This window comes from Xiphophorus maculatus, chromosome 10 (genome assembly GCF_002775205.1).
Source record: "Xiphophorus maculatus strain JP 163 A chromosome 10, X_maculatus-5.0-male, whole genome shotgun sequence".
Taxonomy (NCBI): domain Eukaryota; kingdom Metazoa; phylum Chordata; class Actinopteri; order Cyprinodontiformes; family Poeciliidae; genus Xiphophorus; species Xiphophorus maculatus.
In genome coordinates this window covers 18,817,175-18,841,068 of record NC_036452.1, presented here as the reverse complement: position 1 = coordinate 18,841,068, position 23,894 = coordinate 18,817,175, and the positions used below count along the sequence as shown (strand labels likewise).

The following is a 23,894-nucleotide window of genomic DNA, read 5'->3' as shown; positions in this document are numbered from 1 at the left end:
GTAATCTTTCTCTCTCTCTGTCTGTGTGTTAAGGTGGTGCAGCTCGAGGACCTGCTGGCCGTCCGCCACTCTGTGTTTGTGATCGGGAATGCGGGTACCGGGAAGAGTCATGTGATGAGATCTCTCCAGCGGACCTATCAGAACATGAAGCGTCGGCCCGTGTGGGCAGACCTCAACCCGAAGGCGGTGACCAATGACGAGCTCTTCGGAATCATCAACCCGGCAACCAGAGAGTGGAAAGATGGTGATTACCACGTCCTTCAGAAAGAGGATTTGATTAGCGCTAAGTGTTTAATGACATGCCTCGAATACCCTGAATGTGAACTCATCTTCTCACAGGGCTCTTCTCCAGCGTAATGCGTGAACTGGCCAACATTAGTCACAGTGGGCCTAAGTGGATTGTTCTGGATGGAGACATTGATCCAATGTGGATTGAGTCACTCAACACGGTTATGGATGACAACAAGGTGTGAGGAAATTATGTGTATTTAAAGGCTGAATTTTCTGTTTTGTATCGACTCAAAATGAGCTCTCAGCTTCAGAAATTAGCGTTGACTCATCACTAACAGTGAACAGACAGCTACTTGTTCTGGCTGGATCTAATAATAGACAGAACTTTTCCAGTGGCACACCGTGATTACATGCTGTGTGACAGAACCTCTTCTCTGTCTGTTAGGTGCTGACTCTGGCCAGTAATGAGCGCATCCCTCTGAACCCCACCATGAGGCTGGTGTTTGAGATTAGCCACCTTCGCACTGCTACTCCTGCTACTGTATCGAGGGCAGGTACAGCAGCTTATGAATACCTTTCCATGTTTGCTTCTCTCCACCTTTTCCAGTTAAATTCCTTGTTGAATCCAAAACTTGATGAGTTGAAAATACTGTGCCTTGCAAAAGTTTTATAACCGTCAAACTTTTTCACATTACCATTCAGTATAACCAAATCTAGGCGTATTTCTTAAATATTTCAGGGCACTATGGGACTTAATTTAAGAAATCGGAGTAGAGTATATAGAAAGCCTGCTCTACCACCATACCACACTGTAACCCAATTTAAGTGTATTTTGTGTATGGATTTGACATAATTGACCACCACAAAGTAGTGTTTATTTGAGAAGTAGATGAAAAAGAATACATGCTTTAACTTTCTTTTTTCAATCAAGACCTTAAAAGGGTGCAATGCTTTTATATTTAGCAATTTTAACTCATCAAATATGCTTAGAATCCATCTTATTATTAACTCTGACTACTTTCTCTGCCCTTTCTGTAGAAACGCATCCCCCACAGAAACCACCACCACCATTTCAAGTGTAACACTGCCAATCTGCCAGACAGATTGGCAGTGTTACACAAGCTTAAAAATGTAATTTTGTTCCTATTTGATCCGAGAATCTACTTCCAGATATTTGCTGTTTCCCCTGGAGGGTTTGTTGGTAATTACAAACATGGCTTCCTTTTAAAAAAATAACTTACTTCATGCCATTGTTCCCTAAATGCCATGGAGGCTATTTGACTAACAGTTTTTTTTTTGTTTTATTTTAACAACGGGATTAAATTTGAGCACAGATGGACTATATGACTTCTCAAGGTAGTAGATTGGACTAGATTTTATTGAGGGCTATTGATGTAAAGCTACCTTTGATTTTCTATTTGGGCAAAAAAAAAATCCATTTCACAATTATATAAAATTACCCTCAGAGACTTTGAATGTTGCTGTTATAACATTAGGAAATCTGAAAACTAATAATACTTTTGCAAGGCACTGTATGTTGATCCATACATTGTAATCACAACATGGGGCACTTCTCACTACTTGCCCACTCCTCCACCCAGGCATTCTGTACATAAATCCAGCAGACCTTGGGTGGAGCCCCCAGATGTCCAGCTGGATCGACAAGAGGAAAGTCCAATCCGAGAAGGCAAACCTGACCATCTTATTCGACAAGTATCTCCCCTCCTGCTTGGACGTCCTCAAATCAAGGTACCATGGTTTTCCTGAAGCAATGGGAAGTTTTCACTGTCATGTTGACACAAGAGTTTCCTGTGTGACACTGCAAAGGGAGGAGGGGTGTGTTAAGTGGGCGTGTGGGACAGGGGGAGCAAACGGGGAGTGACTCAGAAAGAACTGGATGTGATTCTACATTCTGTTCCATTTGCATCCTCTGACACCTTCATCATCATTGCTGCCGGAGCAAACAACAGGAAGCAGGGGAGGGATGAATGCATTGTGCTCAGAAAATTTTCTAAATATGCACCACAGCTCATAAATTTGTCATCTGGTGTTTCGGAAGTACATGATTAAAATTCTTGGGTTCTCAGAGCTTTTGTTCATTTTGTGAATTCTGTAAAAAAGATAGAGTTCTGGGTAAAAGTTTTTATAATCTCAAGATTGGTGTGTGACTGTCATAATTTGGGCCGGTGTTATATCTAAGGTGGAAGAATGTTTTAAAATCCTGATGCTATGATTTTTTAAAAAGCAAGTACTTATTGCAGAGGTTTATTATGGATTTTTAAAAAATCCATATGAAGTCTTAATTTTACAAACAAGATGAAGTTTAAACAAACGGTACAGACCAAAAGTTTGGACACACCTTCTAATTCAATGGGTTTTCTTTATTTTCATGACTATTTATAAGGCAAGAAATCCCACTTATTAACCTGACAGGGCAGGTTGACCTATGAAGTGAAAACCATTTCAGGTTTCTACCTCTTGAAGCTCATCAAGAAAATGCAGAGTGGGTGCAAAGCAGTAATCACAGCAAAAGGTTGCTACTTTGAAGAAACTAGAATATAAGGGGTATTTTCAGTTGTTTTACACTTTTTTGTTTAGTGCATATTTCCACATGTGTTATTCATAGTTTTGATGCCTTCAGTGTGAATCTACAATGTCAATAGTCATGAAAATAAAGGACACTCATTGAATTAAAAGGTGTGTCCAAACTTTTGGTCTGTACTGTATATTCACCTTAGCCTTTTATTAGGTATTGCTGAAGTTTCTAATATGTGCTTTAGCTTGACAAGGCCAATGCCTATGTGCTTTTGGATTGTGACTGAATAAATTGTATTTCTTTGAAACAATTTCTTTGGGTTAATATGTTCTCAGAAGAATAGCAGTCCAAGAAATTCAGTGTCAATCTAAGAAAGAGAAGAGTGAACTTCAACAAATTGAGTCTTTTGGAGCTGTGTCTAAAGACATGGGGATCTTCATTTAAAAAAATGTTACCAAAATTTTTCTTTCACATTCTGGTATCTCTTTACCACCCATGTAACATTCTGCTGTAAATTTCTTTTACTTTACCATTGAGTGAGAGAGTGTCAACATGGAAGAGAGGCAGAGCTTCAAAATCAACACCTTCAAACTCAACCAAATGTTTCATCTACCCACATGGACAAGCTAAACTCCTTCTACAGACATTTTTAATGGTCAGACAAGAGAAATTTTCAGCTATTTTGCTACAATCACAAGAAGCATATTGCCACCTTCCTCAAATAATGGCCTTTACGCAAAAAATCCCAAAACAAAACACTTTTGGACTTTATTTCAGGACTGCTTCAACTGTTGGACATTGACTTGATTCATTTTCTTCATTTTCAAGTTTAACTGAAAATGATTGCTGAACGCATGGGCGATTTTTTTTTTTTCTCAAAAGTTACTTTATAACTTGACTTGTATTGTGTTGTGGTGATTTGGACCACATATACAATGACTTTCAAACCCAGGAATATTTGAGACAATTAACTTATTTATCGAGGAGCTAATGATGTTGTAAAAAAATATTAATTTGGGTGTATGTTATTAAATTCAGTGCATTTGTTTGTTGTACTGTCACTTAGAAAGAATCAAACTAAAGGGCTTCCAAATTAATTAGATAGTAACTTGACTTATAAAAAGGTTATGCTAAATTTACCTTTTTTTCCCCCTGTTTGCACAGCTTCTGTCTTACCCGAGGGTCAGAGCAAGAGTTTTGATTCTGTGACTTGATGCGTCTGTTTTTGGTCAGGTTCAAAAAGATCATCCCAATCCCAGAGCAGAGCCTTGTCCAGATGCTGTGCTACCTGCTGGAGTGTCTCCTGACTCCAGAAAACACACCACCAGACTCTTCCAAAGATCTTTATGAGCTCTACTTCGTCTTTGCTGCGATCTGGGCCTTTGGGGGAGCGTTGTTCCAGGACCAGGTACTGCTAAGACCTCTTGGCATGTGAGGTGCTTCCTAAGTGGGAAGAAGAAAGAAAACAACAGAGCTGCTAAAGGGTTTTTCCTTTATTTTTTTTTGTTACCCATCATAACTCGAAATAGTTTCTTGGAATATTATGTAAGCCTCTTTGGCTTTTATGGAACTCAATGTTGTCTCTATTTATGAAAAGTCATTTGAATGTTATTTTCTTTTGAAGGAATAGTAGTTTTTCCATAAAGGCAGAGATCTCCATCTGAAAATGAAATGGACTGCGTTCCCGCTCAGAAACACACAGGCTGGCTGAATTTAAATCAGCAGGAGAGCCATGGCAAGCAGTTGCTTAGCAATCCAGTTAGTTTGGTACAGTAAGTGTGTTCATCTAAGTTATGGGATAAAACTGCTTTCCCCTTGGTACAAATGTACTCCACTTTATTTTCCCATCACAGATGCATTTAAATGCTAAGTGGTTTTATTGACTGGAGAGGCAGTGGTGAATGGAGGAGACAGGTATCAAGGGTTGGGAAGAAAGAGAGGAAGGCAGGGAACTGCCAGCCAGCAGGTGATGAGACTTCTTCACTGGCCGAATCACATGGATGGATAGATGGGTCTGCCATCTCTCATTTTCTACCCTTCAGCTGCTGCAACTCCATTTATGCATTGGGGCCATTTATTCGTCCTTTGGTTTGTGTTCACACCAGTGTAAATCAAATGCACGGATCCATAGCTGCTGTATGGAGGAGAAAAAGCAGAGAGGAAGTCATTTTACAATATTGACCGCATTGCCTACCCTCTGTGTCTCCCTGTGTGAGTGCAGCTGGTCGACTACAGAGTGGAGTTCAGCAAGTGGTGGGTTGCTGAGTTCAAAACCATCAAGTTCCCATCGCAGGGCACCGTGTTCGATTACTACATTGACCCAGAGAGCAAAAAGTTCGAACTGTGGTCCAAGATGGTCACCAGGTTTGAGATGGATCCAGATATACCTCTTCAGGTAAATCTTAAACCAGGTAGCTCTGTGCCTAGACTCTGGATGTATGTACTTTTTTTTCTTTCTCCCAGACTGTATGGATAATTCTTACTAAATGTGTTGCTTATCAAAAGCTCCCATGTAGTCGGCAGAGAGGAGACCGCCAAATATCCCTCATAACTTTTATTTCTTCCAGAGGCAGTGAATATAATTTCCCATTTTGCCTCATCTTGTATACTCATAGCTGTTATAGCCTACCAAAACAGTAACTTGGTAAAGGAACCACTAATAACAGTTCCTGGCAAAAAGTTTTCAAATTAATTGAGGTTTTCTACATTCTGTCAAATTCCTACTACAAACTCCAGGGCATTTTACACGATAGACCAACTTGAAGTAGTGCATAATGGTGAAGTGTAAAGAAAACTAAATTGAATTTATTGTTGTTTGTTGCTATACACATATACAATTACATTGAAAAACAGTTTTCAAAAATTAAAAGTATAATATTAATGCCCCTATATTATAATATTCCTAAATAAATCCAGTGCAACACATTTTTTTTGTAACTGTTTAGCAACTTCAGCCCAACTGTGAGTAACTTGATCTCCAACTGTGTCAGAGGTTTATTAGTGAAAAAATGTTGATATAAATCAAGGTACACAGTACATGGGGTCAGGGAAAATCCTATAGAGAAGTTTGAAGCTGGGTGTAGGTCTAACTCAATAACACTGACAATCTGGCCAAGTAAGTAAGGTTTTCCTAGAGGAAAACCCTTTTGAATCTGCAAAAAACAACAACCCCAAACATATAAAATTAGCTGCGAGTGAAAGGTGGCTCAAAGCATGTTCATGACTCAGTGAATGTAAATCTGACTTTGTCACAAGATTTGAAAAAAGCTTTTCAGACATTATTTATCCACCGCAACAAGATTGGGTTGTTTTACAAAGAAGAAATGTAGGCATACCTCAACATCGCTTTACCATCATCATAATCAAGGTTATTCACAGAGCACATTTCAACAACTGTCTTGATTTAAGGGAACTCAGTGTTCCAGCATTTTTGCTATTTTTTGGTTCCAGATCAGAGGAGCATAAAATCTGAAGCCTGCTTTTTCATATTTCTTTGTACTAATATTTCAATGTGCATCATGAACAAACTTTTTTTTTCTTTGTTTATTCGTGCCCATATATAACGCTTCAAATCCCAATCTTAACTAGATTTGTAGGCTTTTGAGCATGTTTTCCATATATATTCTGAATTCCTCCTGTCTGCAGGCATGTCTGGTTCACACCACTGAGACGGTTCGAGTGCGTTACTTCATGGACCGCCTCCTGGAGCACCGCAGGCCAGTCATGGTGGTCGGGAACGCTGGCACTGGGAAGTCGGTCCTAATCGGGGATAAACTTGAATCATTGGATAATGAGAAATACATGGTCAGAAACGTCCCATTTAACTATTACACCACGGCCGCTATGCTGCAAGGTAGGTGTAAGTGGTTCTGTTTGGCTTCCAGTTAGTTGTACACTGCATACAGTTGAAAGGGTAACAAGCTGAATAATTTAAAATTAGGTCAAACCAACATCTAGATGCTTTCCAAAAGCTTTTACCTCAACTGGATTGAAATTTTGTGTTCTGTGCTTAAAACCATCATGCCATACTCCTGATAATGGCTTGAAAAAGCATGATTGAGGTGCAGCTTGCTAAGGAACTAATATCTGAATATTATCAGAGGTGAAAGTGTATATTTGAGACTGTGGAGATTAGAGAAAAGCCACAATTAATTCAAACTTTTGTAGTATGTATGTAATCATTTCACCCTGGATTGATGGTTAAACTAAATACTTATGAGGCAAAAAAAAAAAAACAATATTCATGTCCCTGATGAGTTTATGTAAATCTCTGACTGGATTTGTTTGCTGTGATGGTTGATCTGGAAATATGCTAAATTGAAAATCAGTCAGGAAACGGAGCTTAACATGGCATGAAGAAGACTAACAAATGCAAACAACAAGCGGATAATGAACAAATGCAACAAAAGAGCCTATGAACTGACAGGGGTAATCAGAGGGTGAACAGTGTGCAGATAACAAAAGCAGGAGGGCAAGTAACTGGGGCTGAACAAGGAAAACAATTTCAGTAAAAAATTTCAAAGGAAAGAAGATACAAATAAAGGGATGTACTGTAAATAATAGTAAAATAAAAGGAATGAAATGCAGAATCAGACCTAAACCAAGGGTAATTCAATAGCAAGCAACACTCATAAATCACAGCCATTGACATTTATTGATCCTGTTACATCATATTTTTTCAAAAGCAGTTAAAAGTGTTGTGTTGATTTTGAACCAGGTTAACTGTGACTGAAATTTCCTTTTAATGCCTTAGTTACCGTTTAATGCTCAGAGAAGCGTATTATCACACGTGTTGCTATCAATACCAGAACATCTAAAACTACATCTGATCTGATTTTAGTTGAAAAGCTACAGTTTAAAACTGTTTTTCTTTTTTTAATCACTTGATCTTCTCTACATATATTACTAGTTATCTGAAGTGTGCACTGTTTAATGTGTGTGAATCATGTTTGAGAAGCCATAAAAGGTAAAGCCAAAAGACAAAAAAGAGAAGGGCATTTTGTAAAGTCATGATCTCCTACGCAGCTGTGCTGGAAAAGCCCCTAGAGAAAAAAGCAGGGCGCAACTACGGCCCTCCTGGCAGCAGAAGACTGATCTACTTCATAGATGACATGAATATGCCTGAGGTAGATGCATATGGCACGGTGCAACCTCACACACTCATCCGCCAACACATGGACTACAAGCATTGGTAAGACCAAGTCTTTTGCAATTCATCACACGCATAGGCAAGCTCAAGTACACACTAATGTTTGAAAAAGAGATATTTAAACTGGTAAATGTCACGGTAAAAAGAAAGTGTATCTTCTGTTAATTGTTGGGCCTTATGCATCAGTAAACAGAAATTATATGTGGAATTCATCAGATTTTATAATTGTTTAAGTCTAACCTGAAGTGTAAATAAATGCATAACAAATTCTGGTAACTCTTTATTTGAAGGGGTGTTCATAAGACGGACATAATTCAGCCATAATCATAACACATGTGTTATGATTATGGCTGTTGTCATAAAGTGTCGTTTGGTAAATAATGACACTTTTAATACAAAGTTGCACTAAAAGTTGCATTAAAAGTCAATTAAATGTGTCAACTTTGTATTGAAAGTGTCATTAGTTACCAAATGACAGTTCAGGACAACAGTCATAAACATTCATGAAGACGCCTTCATGTTCATAACAAGTGTTATGTCATGTTTGTGACATAACACTGTCACAAGCATGACATAACACTATTTGTGTGTTGAATGGGTAACACTTCAAATAAAGTGTTACCCATTTTATTAGTAATAATTTTAAAACATGGGGAAGGGCAATTAAATCTGTTTTTGATGCCCTGGAACCATCACAACTGACCCTATTATGCCAGTCTTATGCACACCTCTTCAAATAAACTGTTGCTCAAATTAAAATTTATTCTACAGAGGAGTTTATGATCAAAAAGCCCAAGTCATGTGGCTACAAAAAAAAGTCCAAATCAGCACCTTTCATTACCAGTTTGACGTTATTTAAAATAATGATTATTATTGATATCAACTAATATGAAACGATTGTATTGTGAAGATTTTTTTAGCCATATCACCCAGTAAGAATGATAATAATTAGTATTTTCTGTTTTAACAATATGTTAATATAATACAAAGGCATTTTATATTAGAGAAAAATTATAGCTTTTTAGTGTTTGTGAAATTGCCCCCCTCTCAGTATTCAGAGCTCCCTGCATCAGTATGCATATTCTGCAACGTTTATGAGTATCAGAAGCTTTACGTGAAAGCTGGCCTGTGTGATTCCCCGTAAAAAGGATTTTGTTGCTCATCTCTCTGACACAGTGAGGCCATTCTGAACATGGTTCCACTGCGTCAGACACTGGCTGACTGGATTAGACACGGTCAGCCCATTAGAGATATGCTTGGAGGACTTCAGGTATGAAATTGAGAGGAAGGAGGTTGCTTCCAAGACACGCCAGCTTAAGCAGGAGCCGAGGCGTCCGTATCAGGAAGAAGCACAGGGGGAGAAGTCTGTGTGTGAGCGCTGGCCGATGTTGGTGTTTATGTGCCTGCAAAGCAGTTGAATAATTTTTAAAAATTTTCTCCCTGTGTGTGTTCTGCAGGTATGACCGTAATAAACTGCTTTTGAAAGAAATACACAACGTTCAATACGTTTCCTGCATGAACCCCACGGCTGGCAGCTTCACCATTAATCCCAGGCTGCAGGTAGACTGACACATTCATGATATTTTGCCAGAACATGGCGTACCACTGGTTAGACAATGAACTGGCAGGGAGACACATGCTCCTTTTCTGCTTGCACATGCATTATGGCAGACATGGCAAAACTGTAAGTAGCTCAGAGAAAAATTATAAAGAATTAATATGTAGAAGAATTTAAATTATTATTAATTTACAGCTTTGTGTACTAGGATACATGTACATACTAAAACTTCATTATTGCATCTCCTAATGAACATCACTGCAGACTGGATGAGAAATCCTCCATTTTACAGGTTCATAGATAATATTCAGAAAAAGATAAATTATCCTCTGGGAAACAGTTGAATGAAAATTGGGTACACAGGCCTGATTAACAGCGATAAGCCCATCCTCCTGACTGGTTGTTTTTTTTACCGGAGCTGTATGTTTTTTGTAAAACGAGATTATCACATTATTACACATTATCCGTCTTATGTTATATTGTAAGGACATAGACAGTGTAGCAAATATGTAAAAACATATTTTTATATGAGCTACCTACTGCAGCTTTAGGGCCCAATTTATACAGCTTATTTGCAAAAAACAGTTCATTTGGGGATTAGCTACTTTTTAATATTGAGTGTGCTAGAAAAAAATATAGGAAGAAAATCACTCCAAATATTTAGTTTTCATTTTATTTGTTTTTGAGATGTCATTTATTTTTAGCGTAACTTAAACATTTGGAAGTTTTTAAATAAATGTTAATGCTGCCAAACAAAATATTTATGTTGTTGGCCTCCCCTGTGTGTACAGTAAGACGTATGAGACTGGATGTTGTAAAGAGAAGAATTTGTTGTAGACATAAAAAAAATGGTAGGAGACATTAAGAGGGGAATGTGTGTGATAGAGCATGCTGGATGCAATCCAGTGAGCCTTGCTTCTTTCTCGTGGTGTCACACATCAAAGCAACTTTTCCTGAACAAAATGGCAAGAAGAAGGTTGGGGTGTAAAGGTGACAAAGCAGGCAGCAGACAGACGGCAAAGAACAGGCTCACATGTGGAATGTTTAACTGCAGAGACTGTAGGCTCTCCTCAGACTCGCACTTGTTCTCTTCCAAATAACAAAGAAGAATGTTTTTTTTATCCTGTGCAAGAACAGAATATTATCCTCAGTGACTCGAATGGGGTCATGAGTGCATTTTAAGGATGTGGAGGGAACAGAAAAATGTCTGAACATCAAAAGTTTTCTTTTGAAAATGGAAAAAAAAACAGCATTTAACTGTACCAAAGTAACACATGTACATGGAAGTCTACCTTTGCAGAGAGACTGTGGACTCATTTGAGAACTTTCAAATAAATCATGAAATGATCATTTTTTGATTTGAAAGGGTTTGATTTTCATACTGTCTTTGTTTTTTTTACTTTTCCAGTTGTAAAAATGCTGCACATGCCTCCTAAAAACAATACTGAGACAAAGAGAGATCAATGAGACATTATCAGTGCCCTTCAGTCTGGGAGAGGCTAGAAGGCGATTTCTAAACTATAAGTACACCTAAAAAAATTTTTGATTCTGTGAAACAATTCAATATACTTTGCCACTCAGTCCATAAAGTGAAACTCATATTTTGTAGATTGATTACATATTGAGTGCAATATTTCAAGCCTTTTGCTGTTTCTCTTAATTTAAATGATTACAGCATACAGATGATGAAAACCCAAAATTACATGTCAAGATCATTTCTAAGCAATAAAGCAAAGGTGAGAAAGAGCAGTCTCCCCAAATTCCTCCACAGAAAAAAAAGTTTATTTCAAGTCATGTTTGCTAAAGGTGCTTTAAACTATTGATGCTGCTGTTCCTTTTCCACACTGCTGTTCTATTTTAGCTTAGTTTAAATTAAAAAACACATTGAAATTAGTGTAAAAACCAAAATTCAGTCATTCATGTCCTGACTATTAAAACCATAATAACACAAGAGTTCACTTTCCTCTATTTAGCTTTATTCTTTATGCATTAGGGTAACAAATTCTTGAATTAAATATACACTGCTTCTGTTTTGAAAAAATCCCACATTTAGGCTTATGTAACCACTCTGCCGCTAGAGGAAGTTTTCCATACACCTGCAGGGGATGGGAACATGTTTTGGACTTGAAGGGCTCTTTAAAGTCTGCTTTTTTTGTGTCAGCGAAGTAACACATGTGATGCTGCAGGGAATTTATAAAATGCAGCTGAAGTCACACACTCTGCTTTCAGATGCATTTGGATTTATTAGCATGTAGAAAGTTACGCTACACATTTTTACAACACATAAATAACTTTTTATTGTCGAAAGAAAGTCGCACAAAAAGAGCTTTAAAAAGTCAAACTCGAGAGATTGAGATTGTGGTGCGATTTTAGCCTTGCCGTCATTAGCATGGAGCAGATTTGTCTTGTTTACTCTCCGTCTCTTTCTGCAGCGGCACTTTTGCGTCTTCGCCCTGTCCTGTCCCGGAGCAGAAGCCCTGAGCACCATCTACAGCTCCATCTTGTCTCAGCATCTGAGTGGAGAAGGATTTAGCTCGGCCCTGCAGAAGAGCAGCTCCACCCTGGTCCAGTTGGCTCTGGCCCTCCACCAACGCGTCTCCTCCACCTTCCTCCCCACAGCGGTCAAGTTCCACTACGTCTTTAACCTGCGGGACCTCTCCAACATATTCCAGGTGACCAAATGCATCAGGGAAGGTTGACCTTGGGTTAATCTTCCATGGAGGAGAAGTCAAAAGTTGCCTCTGTAAAGTTGGCCGACCCCACCCACGCCTCCATTTCAGACAAGGGTATCCATATTTTAGCTTAATTCTTTCTTCTTCTGCGGCTCTGCTTCCCTGGGCTTCTGTCACTAATTTCTCGCTAAATGATTATTGATTTAAGAGGCAGCACTGAAAGCTGGAAATGAGTCTGAAATAAGTGGAACAGAGAATACAATGGATTTGCTTTTCCATGGGTGCATAAATGTATTTAAATGAATATAATATCAGAGTGTTAACGCTATCAAGGGAGAGGCTTTCGGGGCAATATTTCTGTCAAAATCCTCCACGGTTTTAATGGAGGGCAGGCTCTTTCATTTAACGCACTCTGTTGTATAATTAATGCTTTGAGCCACTCTACTGTAGGAACTTAAATTTTCATTATTCTTTCCAGGAGTTTACAGATGGAGCCCACAGTTCTCATTATTTTCATTATACAGAGCACATATAGGTGTTCTCTTATTACTCTCATAAGATTTTACACACTTTCCTTTCACTCCTAAAAGTGCAGCTTCTGCGTGTTTGTACCTACCTGCTAATGTCCAACTTCTACTAAAATATATTAACAGGCACAATAAACTTATAACATCGTAATTAGCTAATGCCACCGTATTACTTTGATGGTAAATGTTTCTGTAAGTTTAGCTGGCAAAGCCTCACTTAAGAATCAAAACTGTATTTCATACCTCGCAATAGTGTTAAGTACGCCTGGGTGGGTGTCGCTACAACTTTGAGAAAAACAATCACAACCTCATGGGAGATTACGCAGTCACTTAAATAAATTAAAATAGTAGAAACCTGGGGTGTGCTGCGGTGGCGCAGGGGTTAAGCACAACCCACATACTGTATAGAGGCCTTAGTCCTCGACGCGGCTGTCGCAGGTTCGATTCCCGACCTGGCGACCTTTGCTGCATGTCTTCCCCCTTCTCTCATTACCCTCTTTCCTGTCAATTCACTGTCAAATAAAGGTCACGAGAGCCAATAAAATCTTAAAAAAAAAAAAAGAATAGTAGAAACCTTCATCGTCTTGTTTGGACCCCTAACCCACCAGTTGTCCCAAATTGTTGTCTGGTGAGACACTTCACCCGCCTTGCCTGTGATGCTGATTGTGTGACAGCCTCACTTCTGTTAGTCTGTCCATATCAACTCTGATGTAGTTTACCATCATCAGCGTGTGACTGTGCATGAATGATTTTGGTGTGAAGCGCTTTGGAGTCCTTGGACTTGACAAAACGAAGTCATCTCAACCATTTGACACAGAATTTCTTAAAAGAATATCATTAAGACAGTCAAACATGGTGGTGGTAGTGTGTTGATCTGGGTCTCCTCCGTTGCCTTATGACCTGGACGACTTGCTGTAATTGATGGGAATTTTGCTTTCATTAAAAATGCCTTGAGGATAATGTAAGTTTATGATCTGGCACTTGTTACCGTTTGTTCTATTTATGGGTCAACGATCAGAAACACACCAGTAAATCCACCTCTGCACTGCTCAAGCTTTTTAGTGCGATCTACTCAATTCACGACTTACATTCACCAAAGATGCTGGGACATGAATATCAATAAGCTGCTGAGGTTAAAAAATCCTTCATAGTGATTAACAAAAAAAGGAGTCATTAGCAGTTATAACATGCGAGTTATGTTTAGAAAGCAGTTACCATTCACTTTCTCACACAGGACCAGGTTGATTTGAATGTCTGTTTTCCCACGATAAATTAATTAGCTAAACACAGTTTTTTGTATGTCCTTAGGTCACCTGTGTTTGATATTGAAATGTGCTTCAGGGTCTGGAAGCATTTAAGAGTGACAAAAAAGCAAGAGCTGTGGAAACCTATAGGGTGGCAAATACAGTTTTATCATGACAGTGGACGTTACTTCTTAATGTGATTGTTTATGCCAGGTATCAGTCATTAAAAAGTTGTATGACATTGTTAAACCCTCCAGCGATCTCTTGGTATTAACCAATCGGAGGCATTTGTTGCCGGTTTGAAGCCTGTGGATTTAAACGGGAAAGCCTGCTTGCCATTCAGCAGCCCACGCCCTGAAGACCTCAGGGTTTAGCTCCCAGGGCCTTGATCACACACATCACTGGCTTCAAACAGATGTGATTTTACGTGAAGACTTTGAAACCAGTGTTTGAAGACACCATTCAGACCAGTTTGACAAAGTCTTTGTGTTTTCTTTAATTGGCCAGAACAGACATTTGGCAGCTGTGCTGAAGAAACTGTGTCAAAACTGTCTGGTTGGACCAACCCACCTATAGAAATATGTAAAGAGATCTAGAAAAAAGCTCTCCCATTTGCTCATTTGAAGTTTTTCTTCCTTGCGTACTCAAATCGTGGCTGTAACATCTCAGGACAGGTGGGAAGAGGTGAGCCGCTTCACACCATTCGCTTGCACCTCAGTCAAAATACTCCAATCAAGTCTCTGCTTTTCTGCACCTATAGATGTGGGAAAGAGTTTGTTGGGTTTGTTGTGACAGTACAAACACGTCCTCTAATTCTGAGCCGCAGGCCTAAACGGTTGTCAGTCCGTGTTTTCTAGCTGGACGTTTGAGAAGTTTGCCTCAGCTGAAATAATTGGGGGGACTTTATGTGATTCTTTGTATTTTTGTGTGTGTGTGTGTGTGTTTTTTTTTTTTATAACTTCTGGAACTCTGGGATGCAGCCAACAGAAAGTGTCTCATTATGATGAACCCTAATAAGCCAGAAAGCTGGACTCAAAGGCTCTGCATGAGCTTACAGTAGTCTGTGTAAAGGTGTTTACAAATGTGCCAAAAAAAGATGAAGGTCCAGTTGAAAATCAAGAACGAGTCTTGAGGGTACTGTTCCCAAATTAACTTACCTTTTTTTCAGTTTAGTGTAGAAGTAAGCATGAGCTACTCCTAGCTATTTTTCTTCTTTTACCACTAAGCGTGTTTATTTTTCTTTTCTTTCTATCCTCAGTGCATTTTCTTTTTTTTGTCATAATCTCTCCTTTGAAACTCAACTCGCTCTGAGCTTTCAAGTTGATCAATAAGATCAGCTTATAAGTGGGCATGTTGTGAGTGACGAACAGCAACTAAATTCTTCTAACAGGCCAAGACAAACAGTTTGGAGACCAACAGGGAATGTTGTCGAGTAGCTCCGTTTGCCAATGTTCGTTAACTGTAATGACCGACGGGCATATCCACCGGCCTGTCTTCTCCACGTCAACCTAAACGAGCTCCTTGACGCTTGAGAGCTGCAGGGGGGATGAAAGCGGATGGAGAAGACAGAATCAGAAGAGAGTACATGAGACTCGTGGTGCAATGAGACCGGCGCCAAACTGTACTGACTGCTCTATATGTCTGTATGATTTTCAGTGGATAGTCAGCTGGGTGCATTTGTCAGTTGTTTGGGGCTCAGAGCAGCTGTCAGGCATAGAGGAGAGCGAGTCCATGGAAACAGACAGGCCTGTACGGAAGATGCATGTCGACACCCGGAGCTCTAATCCCTCTCCTCTGAGTTGAACGGAGCGAGAAGATGTCGGGGGAAGTTTCTGTGAGATAGTCGGCCAAAGTCAGCCGGATGTAGTGGAGGGAACAAAGTTCTTTCTCCTCTTGGTTTGTGAGGCGCTTTGCTATATCTTTATCTGGCAAATAGCTAAAGGTTAAAAGTATCAGCACTCCAGAGAATTGCAGTGTCTTGCAAAAGCAATCCCACTCCTTAAAGTCAAAGTTTATATTATTCTATTGGGATTTTATGTGATAGAACAACCCAGAGTAATGCATCACAGAAAGGTAGAGGAAAAAGGCTTAATACTGACATTTTCAGCAACTATAAATCAGCATCGTTATTGACGCAATAATCATGACTTTTGGTCATCATGTTAGAAAATGGATGGATGGATTGCATATTTGGACAATTGTTCTCTCTGGTTTTGGTTGCTGTGCAGTTGGAAGGATTTTTGCTCTTACTTATTTTACTTTTGTAGTGTTACGATGCATTACCGTGACAACAAGGTAAAGTTTTTACAACTGGAACTGAGCAACTGATTAGCATCTCAAAAGCTCAAATATTACCGGAAATTCAACCCCAAATTTCAGATGAGCTGAAAAGAGAGGCTTAATGGATGAAGTTCCTCGGACCCGACTTAAGAGGAAAGGAGATCAGGCTTTTTCTGTTGTTGGTCCTCTTCTATGGAACAATCTTCCTTTCCAAATTAGATCTGGCAACAGCCTGGATAATTTTAAATCGCTTCTTAAAACTCATTTTTATTCCTTAGCATTTAATTGAACTAGTGTTTTGATACTCTGTTTTTATTAATTTGTGTTATTGTCATTCTTGTACAGCACTTTGGTGCAGTTTTATGCCTGTTTTTAAAGTGCTATATAAATAAATTTGACATTGACATTGAAGTGGAGGACCAAAGAGATTTTAGTTGCCAAATGAATAAAGTTGTAAGATGCTCCAAAAGATGCTATTTATGATCAGTTATTTCTATGGAAATTGGAACATTTTCCCTCCACTAAATGCTCTGCTTCGTGCCGGCCTACCACAAAAAAAAAAAAGAAAACATGAAAGTTTGTGACAAAATATCTAGAAGTTTTGAGCGCATGACTACTTTGGCAAGTCACAGTATAGACCCATATGGTGTTTTGTTTTCTTCAGCTGTACTTGCGCTGGGTGTCGAGATTGATACAAATAAACACTGAGATGAAGTAGAACGGTGCAGATCTGTGGAAAGTTTAGAGATTCTCTACTTTCGTAAATCTTAGAGAGTGTCTGCTTAAAATCCTTGCGCACACATCCATACGCCCACATGCGCGCCACATCTCCCATCTGCACAATTACACAGCGGATTTAGCAGCCAATTGTCACGTTGAGCAGTATCCGTAGGCAGATCAGGTTCAGCTGGCTTCACCTCCAGTGATGATTCTGTTGATGAGAATAGGTTCTGGGGCGGGAGACGCAACACATCTGCTTGGCTGCGTCTCCTGGGTGACGGTACACAGGGCGCCTCGCTGTCCTCTCCCTCATCCTATGCAGCACCTATTATTGGATGCACATACCCTGTGGTTCTGCCTGAATGCATCATCCATGCCTCTGTGGGAAATCAGCCACGTCACACTGTCCTCCACCACAGACACATTTATCACCAATCACCCACTGAACACTCGTTTAGGCTCGTGACTCGTTTTAAGAACAGGGTTTCCGCGCAGTAGTGAAAGGTAGTAAATTAAATGATCTCAAATTAAGGCCAGTAAAAGGTAGTAACATTTTCAACATCCCTTCAAAAATATTTTACATTTTTCATTGATGCTCACTTATTGTTTTAAGTTCGTTTGACTAAAATCTGCATAAAAAATTATAACTACCGTACTGGCAGGACCTGAGCTGTCACTGATTGACTTCAAGCTGCTGTGCACATGCAGAGACTAGCTAGTCTCCACAAAAAAAACCTGACGGAACCGAACCTTCGACCTGCTGGACGTTAACTGCAAACTGTGGCACAATGGCTCACGGCAAGGATTAGGTGGACATAACTAGGTTTTCGAATTTATAGCTGAAAATGATTGTTGATGCAATAATTCAGAGTGTATTCTTGAAAACCTCAAGAATATTCCACCAAACATTGATTTCTGATAAAACGTTAGTATTGTTGTTCCTAAATGAACAGGAACTTGTTTTCTTTGCATTATTTGAGGTCTGAAAACACTGCATCGTTTTCTTTATTTTGATCATTTCTCATTTTCTGCAAATAAATTCTACATTTTTGCTTGGAATTTCAGAGATAATAAAAGAACAATGTTCATTTTACTCAAACATATATCTATAAAATGTAAAATCAGAGAAACTAATAACTTTACGTGATCTAAATTGTTTCAGAGCTGTATTTACTAAATAATTCAGACATTTTTCAACCAGTCTGGACTCTCAGATTCATCTACTACATAAATGTCGTTGTCATGTTGCTCATGATTATTTTGTTATGTTTGCTTTGCTTATTTGTTCACAACTTGTAAAATTTTATGCACTCCACTGAATTCTACTATGTCCTGTTTTATGTCTAAATGAAGAAATTTACTAATGCGTGTATAAAAATGTGCCTTTAATTGTTTAACCTCGAATTGGTTCTAAAATTGCAAATTTAGATTTAAAAAAATAGTTGCGATCTTAAAGTATGAAAAATATTTAATATTTCAAACAATAATGTATACTTATACATTATTGCATAAGTATACAATAAAATATTTTTTTCTAAAAATATATTTCTGTTGCTGTTAAAATTATGCAGCAAGACGTTCAGCCAGACAGCTCCTGCGTAAATGTTGAAATACACAAAAGCATAGAGCTAGGTTTGGTTTGGCATTCAGGCTCCTCCATGTCTGTGTTGCTCAAAGTGTCATGGACTAATAAGTCTCTTCACCCTGAACATTTCTCCTTCGACTGCCAGGGAATAAGGAGAGTCTCTGAACTTAGAGCTCATGGTTGGGAACTAGGATGATTAAAGGGGGTGAAAAGCAGTAAAACAGCAGGAAGTGGCAACATTCAGAATGATGTGGGAAGCTCGCTGCTTAAATAAACCGCCCATAATGGTGAAGTATTGAAATGTTCTGTAGATCATTTGCTGAGTAGCAGCACAGCTTGACATGAGTGCCTGGAACCAGCTTTTACAGTAATATGACATGCATTTAATATCTTAAATTTGAAACATTAAATATAATCAAAAAAAGAAGAAATGGATAAAAATCATATTTGTTTTATTTTATTTACTGCACAGAATATTATCTATATTTGCTCTTTTTTTATGCAGGTAATTGGCTAAAGTAGTTATCAAGTAAAAGGCGACTCCAAGCTGCAGCATGTAGCTTTTATAAACATGCTTCATACATATTTGTTCAAATTATCATTATGTCATGAAAGTATAAAATGAAACACACAATCTGTGGGGGGGGGGGGGGGGGAGGAAACATCTCTGCGTTCTTCTTATGCTACTATTGTCATCTGCAAAAATCCTCCACTTCCAGTCAGAAATAACCAATCAGAGGCAACAGGAAGGCCTTAACGCTGAAAATCATGCTTGTGTACGGGTTGCTAAATGTGCTAATGATGGAGAAACAACCTACCGCTACAGAAAAGCTGTTTATCTGCCATCATCTAACTAACCTTAGCATTCTTTTTTTGATCTAGTGAAGTATTTCTGCAGATGGCAGTAGAATCACAGGGAGCTTCCTGGGTAAAAAACATATTGTTTAAAAATGTTACATACTGCATCTTCATTAGAAATGCCACTTAGAACTTGCCAAGTGTAATGGTAAAGCGTTATATTAATAAAAACGACAGGTGGCTCTTCTTTATTCTTTAGCTTATCAAAAACCATACATAAATATCTGGTTTTTGAGACCCAACTTATTTCGGAAGAGTCAAACTTCTGTTTCTGCCAGCCAGCTGCCTGCCAGTGTGCAGGAACAGACGGGGGAGAGGCACCACTACATTATTTTAATTTTACTTAAACTGTAAAGTAAAGTATATTAGCTCTCTGAGAGCTCATAGACGGAGCTTAGCTTTGCCTGCTTAGGAAAGTCCTACTGTGTAATCCAGATTTTTAAAAATTTAAATCAGATAATTAAACACCTGCCCACTGAACCTGACCCACTTTACATAAAACAATACTTTAACAATTGGATAGAAGAAAAGTGCAGCTATTATTTCACCGAGTTCCCCTGTCACACCTCCCAGCAGCCGGCCCACTCAGAGTATCTAGTGATTTACCCACAGTCGCTTTGCTCTATTTCCCACCTTGTTCTGCTGTAAATGGACCAAATCAGCCTCTGAAATAAAACCCAAAGCCCTACTCCTTTCCTGCTTTTTCTGCTCAGGGCATTCTCTTCAGTACCAGCAAGTGCATGAAAAGCCCCGCAGACCTGCTGAAAATCTACCTGCATGAGTCCAGCCGGGTCTACAGGGACAAGCTGGTGGAGGAGCAGGACATCCAGGCCTTTGATAAGCTACAGACGGACACACTGAAAAAGTTCTATGAGGTGAGAAGTTTTTTTTTCTAGAGTTCAGCAGGGGCAGACCAGAGCAGGGAGTGAATCATTAGGCTGCCTGTTCTGTATCTGGACTTAGACATCAGTGGCCAACACAGCGAGGAGGAGGAGGAGGAGGGGAAAAGAAAAAAAAGAATTTTAGGGGAAGAGCGAGTATAGGGCCTGCAGAGACTTAGGGGAGAATATTAATCAGTGTGGTACGGGGTCCGGCTGTCAGGGTCTCCACTGCCAGGCCAGCAAATTGGAAAACATTTTAATGGTTTCCTCTCCACTGCTTCCTCCATACCCTTTCCTGCCCTTGTCATGCCACTGAGAAGAACCTGACACACATGCACATACACTCACCGATAAATGAGAAAAGAGACCATGCAACAATATGTTATCAACTCCTTGCATATAATGCAAACTTACAACTTCCCTCTACTTCCATGAAAGTCTGTAGAATTTTTTCTGTCCAATACCAAATCATTGATTTTCTTGGATTTGCGTCTGTGTGAGGCCTTTAACAACAACAGGATAAATGCTGCAGGTTCTATGATAGAGGAAGTCATTTTGAAACCAACAAAATCTTATGGCATAATGCAGCACAGCATATTTCTCTGTCCATTCATCAACATGTCTGTCACTCAACATGAGTTTGAATCAAGTCAACAAACCTGCAACTCATTTTCTTAGTTGATGAGTGTGTAGACATAAGCTCTTAGTTTTGATACGTTTAATGAATAGAGGGAAAATCAAGAGAACCCTGATAATTTAGTTACTTAGTGCACCTCAAATAAAAATATACAGTACTGTATGTTTTCTTCCCAGTTACGCTTGCAAGTATGCTTTCATTCATATACATCATAAGTTTTGAGTTTTTAATGAACTTAGGTCTCTAAAAACGAACTTTCATAATGAAAGTTATTGTTTTCAGGTTTTTGTAAAGCTTTCACCTTCTCATACAAGTTTTGGTGAATTATGAAAGATAAGAAGATCTAAGAACCAAATTCTCTATATTTTTTCACCCTTCCTGCATTAATCTGTAAACTATATCAGCTTCAGAGGTAACGCCATAAGTTTTTACTTGTATGAAAAAAATATCAAAATGATTGTAGGTCACATTTTTAACTGTCTTTAGGATCTTGTTAGCTAGCAGCAATACTGGCAGTACTGAGACATCAATCTCTGTGTGTGTTGATAAGAGAATTCATATCCTTATTTCAACTATGAGTTTGCCAAGAAGCTGCCAACGTTTCCAACTCGACCTCGTTCTTTGACAGAAGTTGACTTCTTACAGGGATCAAACAGAGCAACTTTGCTGGGGTATCTTCAATCCTTCCTGTTATCTGCTGAAAGTCTTCCTCTCTCACTCTTTTTTTTATTTAGCTTTCTTTCCTTTTAATTGAAAATAGTTTCCTTTTGATAGCTTCTTACAGCTGTGGGGTTCCTCATGTAGTTTATTGGTGCTTTACTGACAAGGGAAAAAAAAAGTAGATTTCTGAGTTTCTGAACAGTTGGGATTCAATCAAGTTGAAAATTGACAGATTCCTGTCAACAGTCAAATTTTTCAGAACAGCTTGTCTCTCATACACGAGTTGCTTTTTTTCTTCTTCTCACAAACGTCCTTCCTTAACAGACAAAATACACGGCTAAAAACGTCGGTGCCAGGATGGATGAGAATTAACTGGGTCAGGCTCTGGGCAGCAAAGACATTTAGCCGTGTCCCTGTCCACACTGTTTAGGCCTAACAGCAATGTTCTGCTGGCAAACGAACTGTGTTCCCCTCACTGTTTACCACTGCTGTGTGTGCCTCCATGAATCTTCCCCCGAGGACGTGGAGGAGGAGCTGCAGCAGACCCGGGAGTTGAACCTGTACTGCCACTTTGCCTGCGGGCCAGGGGAGCCCAGGTACATGCCAGTGGAGTCCTGGAGCAGCCTCAGTAAAATCCTGCTGGACGTTCTGGACAGCTACAATGAGGTCAACGCCACCCTGAACCTGGTGCTGTTTGAAGATGCCATGGCTCACATGTGAGTACAGGAGTGAATGTTTCTTATCTTTACAGTATTTTAAGATTCAATGTTAAACCCAGGCAGCAATGAAGTAAATACAACCTGTATGCAGCATAAATATAATCTAAATCTAAGTCTCATTTCATTGATGTTTCATCTAGGAGTCAAATTGATTGTCTAACTGATAACATACTAAAACATAGAAGGTTTAAAGAATACTTTTTGAATATGGGTGTAGTGCTTCTAACTCTGTCAAAAGATTCTCTTCCATAGGGTTCATCTTTATTTAAAAAAAAAAAGCTAGGCACCCTACGCATTGCACAACACAAACAAGCTGCTCACTTTTTACTAACCGATTGAAAAGCAACAAGTTAAGTCATAAGCCATCCTGGAACCTGCTGTTATCACAGCTTGAGCGTTTAAAAGTCAGTATGCTACCTTTCATTCTGTCTTTCGCTCGCCGAAGTTCCTTGAACACAGAAAACAGGTCGACATATGGTTTTTGAGCAGCCACACCTATTGAACAAGTTCAGATTAGTTTTACTTATCTTGAACGAAGAAGGCTAAATACTCTACTGACACCCAACAAAACCCTGTCAATTCATTTAGAATTGTAGTTCCAATGACTTTAATCCTTTACTTTCCAATGTGCAACCCTCAATGTGAATAGTTCTACGTTGGGAAGAATATTTACTCCTTTAAGCCTCATCTGTCAAAGATATGGTTGAAAACATATCTTTGTTTTCATGGGGCTTTTTTCTGTTTCTTGTTGATATTAAAATTATATTCTTAGCTTCAGGATTATAGTTAAGCTTAGAAGTCTGGCAGCAACATTTGGAGGCTTTCTTGATAAATTTTCCAGCCAATAAATCGTCCCAAATTTCCTTAATTTTGGAAGATTGGTGATTGGTTGATTAAAACACATGAAGCTGATTTTATGCACCGATTTTATCTGCCTCGCCACAGGTCTACAAATCAACCACTTTCCTCTTTTGCTCTGCTGTGAGAGAGGTTTGAGGACCCTCCCACATTGTCACGTCTACACCTTTCAATGACTGAACTCATGTTTGGAAAGTACAACAGTTTGAGCAAATAAAGTCCTGGATAATGAAAGCAGATTATGGAGGAAACAAAGTGGAATTCAAGAAAGCGAAGGGAGTCAAAATCTGTCTTCAATTGTTGAGCTATAGTGCCAGTTGATGTGTAAGAAGTTTAAATGTCATCTTATGTATAATCACTGAAAGTAGCTGAAACATTTTTGAAAATGCAAGAAAATGCAAAGCAGCTAAACTATCATCAGGAAGAGATGAAATTTAAATGTCAGCGCAACTGGAAGCGTGAAAACAACTGAGATTTGTCACTGTGCATGTAAAACATGGCAGTAGTTAAAACGAGAGTTGTGCTTATAAGCCGCTCCTTTCCGCAACGCAAACTGGATTCATAATGAAATCAGGCCATCTATTAAAAATGAAGAGACACGAGTATTTTTTACATCCTGTTTAGGAGATTAAAGTGTTCTGGAGGCCAGGTCAGTCTACAGACAAATAACAGTTTTAATTGGAAACTGTGATCATACGGAGAGTGGTGGTGTTCTGCATGAAAACGGACAAAAACAACCACAAAGCGAAGCTCCCGGTGTTTGTTTTGTTGGATGAGTC

At 39.0% G+C, this 23,894-nt stretch overlaps 1 protein-coding gene across 3 annotated transcripts in view; it reads left to right on the top strand.

The window, feature by feature from the left end:
* Window positions 1-23,894, top strand: part of LOC102234985 (dynein heavy chain 9, axonemal) — a 162,541-nt gene that overhangs the window by 59,250 nt on the left and 79,397 nt on the right. For all 3 annotated transcript variants that reach the window (XM_005809964.3, XM_023341256.1, XM_023341257.1), the window contains 12 exons: window positions 34-244; window positions 340-467; window positions 677-785; window positions 1,833-1,980; window positions 4,001-4,175; window positions 4,989-5,162; window positions 6,413-6,620; window positions 7,793-7,958; window positions 9,374-9,476; window positions 11,907-12,146; window positions 20,074-20,235; window positions 22,058-22,254. In XM_005809964.3, the coding sequence (XP_005810021.3) occupies window positions 34-244; window positions 340-467; window positions 677-785; window positions 1,833-1,980; window positions 4,001-4,175; window positions 4,989-5,162; window positions 6,413-6,620; window positions 7,793-7,958; window positions 9,374-9,476; window positions 11,907-12,146; window positions 20,074-20,235; window positions 22,058-22,254 (2,021 nt within the window). The remainder of the gene's footprint in view (window positions 1-33; window positions 245-339; window positions 468-676; window positions 786-1,832; window positions 1,981-4,000; window positions 4,176-4,988; window positions 5,163-6,412; window positions 6,621-7,792; window positions 7,959-9,373; window positions 9,477-11,906; window positions 12,147-20,073; window positions 20,236-22,057; window positions 22,255-23,894) is intronic.